The following is a 3,560-nucleotide window of genomic DNA, read 5'->3' on the forward strand; positions in this document are numbered from 1 at the left end:
TCTATGGCTGAATGAGCTGCGGTCAGTCGAAAACAGGGAAGGTGACGTCAGTCTACCAACATGGTGGCTGCTGGCCTCCTCTGTGGTCTGACCGGTGTGGAGAACCAAGATGGACCGCTTCCTTCCCCCGTCTCGAACCCAGAATTCAGCCCTGAGTACGGTGCTTGCGCGGCTGGCAGAAACTGCAGCGCTGTAACCCTGCGTCTCCATCCCAGCGCGCGCTGCAGACTCTAGCCGCGGGGCGATTTGCTGAATAAGCAGTTACCCTCCGTTGTGACAAACCTCTCGCGTTTGAGTCCCCGTAGCCGATCCTCGTGCGATGGAAATCCTTCCTCCAGGTTCCGGAGCACCCCACTATTGCTGGAAATTCCTAACAAGATAGCCTTTAGCCGTCCTGACTTGTCATACTCCCACACAGTGAAGCAGCACACGGGGGTAATGCACTCCCCTCGCCGCCATCTTCCTTCCCTCAGGTTGAGCTCTTTAGAGATGAGGAAGGTGACCTCTCTGTTCTTGTGGAAGAGTGTCCATGATCTTACAGAGGCTCAGCCTCTCCTGACAATCCAGACAGATGTGGACAGGTATGGCTGAGATCCAACCTGTGTGATGAAACTGGCATCCAGTTGTCTATAAACACACTACTGGCATTTAATTGTGTATTAAATAAAGATATGTTATAATTTTTTATAAATCATGGCTTAAGATTTTAAATATAACATAAACTTAGATAAAAGGGGAGAGGATGTCCCGAGACCAACTACATGGCTGCCCACTAAGGAATGTCCTCTGTCCATTGTCCCACGTTTAGCAAGCCTCAGATCTTAGATACTTTGTCCTGTTCTCTACCCCAGAGATCTGAGGTAGGTAAGTGTAGACTCAAGAGGAAGAGGTGAAGGTACTCCTTCCCACCCAGAGACCCCCAGGGCTCTGTGAAGGCTGGTGATTTTCTCCAAAGTGAATTTCCCATCTCAGATTGGTGTGCTGCTGAAGATGCAGACCTCAGCGTCCTAGCAAACATTGTGCAGTGGAGATCCAGACACACCTATCTTCCCCTTTCCTCCAGGGTCAGTGTAGATTGGAATGCCTCCCCCACAACAGTGAGCACCTCCCAGGGTTTTCTGCCCCCCTCGAAGTTCAGGCAGCTCAGTTTAGAAATCTCAAGGCTTTTGGTGACATCAGTGAGTCTTTCCTGCATCCTCTCACCAATGTCCACAGTCCTGAGCTGCAGCTTCCTCTGCCTTTACACATCAAATCTCACTTACTCCACCTGTAACAGCTGCCATCTCTCCTCACTCCCAAGCCTTGGCTCTCTGGACTCATAAACATAGTCTGCTTTGCCCTCGGACCTCCCAGAGTCCCTCTTTAGGGCCTTATATCACTTAGTTTTGTACCTTGAATTCCTTGCATATGTGCTGACCTCATCTAAGAGTGTAACCCAGTTTTCCAGTCACCGTTGTGGGTCTATAAATAGCTCATTGTGTGGTTTCCTCAAAGCAGTGTAACCTTGTCTTCATTCAACAGATTCATGCTAAGAGCCTACCTGTCCCACACTGTGTGCACACAGGGATGCAGATGACACAGCCATAACTTTACCCCAGGGGGCTTACCTGCTAGCAAGTGGTAATCTCCACCTTCCGTCGAGTGTCGAGTGCCTACTGTGTGCTAAACACTAACCTTAGTGCCTTTCCCTTTTTATAGTCTTCACTGTAGCTTAAAAAATTTTTCTTGCCACTGCTTCATTCATGTGTTATCTAAGACTTGTGGGTGGTAGACAGTCTGCTCAGGGACTGCACCTAGGGCAGACAGGGTAAGTTGGGAAACTGGTGACTTCCAGCCTCTCCCAAGGCTGCCTGCAGGCATTGACACTCATGCATTGGGCGGGTTCTAGGAGAGCTGGTAAGTGGTGCGTGTGGTGTGTTCTCATTCATGGAGCCTTGTTCTGTTTCCGCAGATTGAGCCATACATGCCCTACGAATTTACATGTGAGGGGATGTTGCAGCGAATCAATGCATTCATCGAAAAACAAGTAAGTCTTGTCAAAGAGTCCATCTTTCCTTGCTTCCCATTCCCTCATCAGGTTCTCATCAACAGTTGTGAGCTCACAATATTTCTGTGGTTATTTGCCTGCTTTGGAAGTCTCCAGAATCTGGATAATGCCTTGTTGGAATTCTAAATGCAGCACCATCAGGGTCACCCAAGGGAGCAGTCTTTCATTGGGGGATGTTCTTGGTGACAGTGGAAGGTCACATGGACACTGATAGCAGGGGAGATGGGATGATCAGCTCAGAGTTTTCCCTGACCAGCAGGGCTTGTGCAGTAAGTGGGCTCTGGGGGCATCACAAGGACTTAGGAGGGGTAGACAGACAGCTGTCTGTCCTGCCTTCGTTTCCCACCCCCCAAGAAAGACAAGGACTGAAACTGGTTTCTAAGCTTTCTTTTAATAGCATGTGCTCAGTAATTCTAAGCATTTTAAGACTTTTTAGTGGTTTTTCAAATATCTCTTCACACAAGACCCCTTTCAAACGAATCCTAGGTATATAAAACAGATAAAAGAAGGACTTCAACTCCAAAGTAGGGGAGAGTGCACACAGTTCCACCACCCCCAACAGGGCTTGGAAACTACAGCTTGTGTCCTTAGAAGTGAAGGCCATGAGTGTCACTACCTTCCTTTTATAATGTTTTAATTCCTTGGGCTTCAAAAGCAACCCAGAGCTAGAAATAGACAGACTTGGAACCCCTGTGGGTAGGAGAATCTGAACTCCTTGACCAGATTTCAAATATAAGGAGCTCCCTTTAAAGGGCAGGACAGAGTGGTCTAGGCTGTAAAGGATCTTTACCCAGTGGGGGACCAACAGAGCCAACTGAAAATAGAAACTGTGAGTTGAAAATTTAAGTAGGCAATAGACTGAAGGCCCAGCGGGAGTTTCAAAAGGAAGGGTTGGTGGTTTGAGGAAAGTAAGGCAGTGGCCGGTGGCCGGCAGCTGGGTGCTGCTGTTGGCAAGAGCACCATGGCACATCGGCTTCAGGATGGCCTGTCTGATCATCTCAGGTTTTGAGAGCTGCAAAAGGATGTGCCCTCCAGCCCAGCCGCTAGGTTCAGCTCTTAGCACCATGAGTCTGTGGTTATATGAGTTGAACAGACATTACTCAGCTTCTCTGTGCCTTCTTCCCTCAGTAACATAAGAATAATAAGAGGACCTTATTGAGCTAATGGGAAGATCACACAAGCTAATACACAGAAAGTGTTTGGAACAGGGCCTTGCACATAGTGCTCAATAAATGTAACCTAGTATTGTTATTGAACATGTTATGCTATATTACAGTATATTAAATTATGTGATAACACATTAATAATTATATATCTCATACATTACTTCTCAGGCTTTTCCAGGAGAGTGTAACATTGGACTCATCATCTCATTCAGTCTGTACATGACTACAGAATGGTGGCATTATCATAACTAACTGCCATGTATACACAGATGCTATGCCAACACATGAAACACGTCACAGTACCCTACACCCCCCTCCCCCCCGCCCCAATCTGTGGTTTCCACTTT

The 3,560-nt window shown here is 47.5% G+C and overlaps 1 protein-coding gene across 7 annotated transcripts in view; it reads left to right on the plus strand.

Moving 5' to 3' along the window:
* Mgat5 (alpha-1,6-mannosylglycoprotein 6-beta-N-acetylglucosaminyltransferase) overlaps positions 1–3,560 on the plus strand; it is a 319,720-nt gene that overhangs the window by 292,654 nt on the left and 23,506 nt on the right. For all 7 annotated transcript variants that reach the window (XM_015501729.2, XM_048810438.1, XM_048810437.1 and 4 more), the window contains one exon: positions 1,952–2,026. In XM_015501729.2, the coding sequence (XP_015357215.1) occupies positions 1,952–2,026 (75 nt within the window). The remainder of the gene's footprint in view (positions 1–1,951; positions 2,027–3,560) is intronic.

The sequence above is a fragment of the Marmota marmota genome, unplaced genomic scaffold (genome assembly GCF_001458135.2).
Source record: "Marmota marmota marmota unplaced genomic scaffold, marMar, whole genome shotgun sequence".
Classification (NCBI taxonomy): Eukaryota; Metazoa; Chordata; class Mammalia; order Rodentia; family Sciuridae; genus Marmota; species Marmota marmota.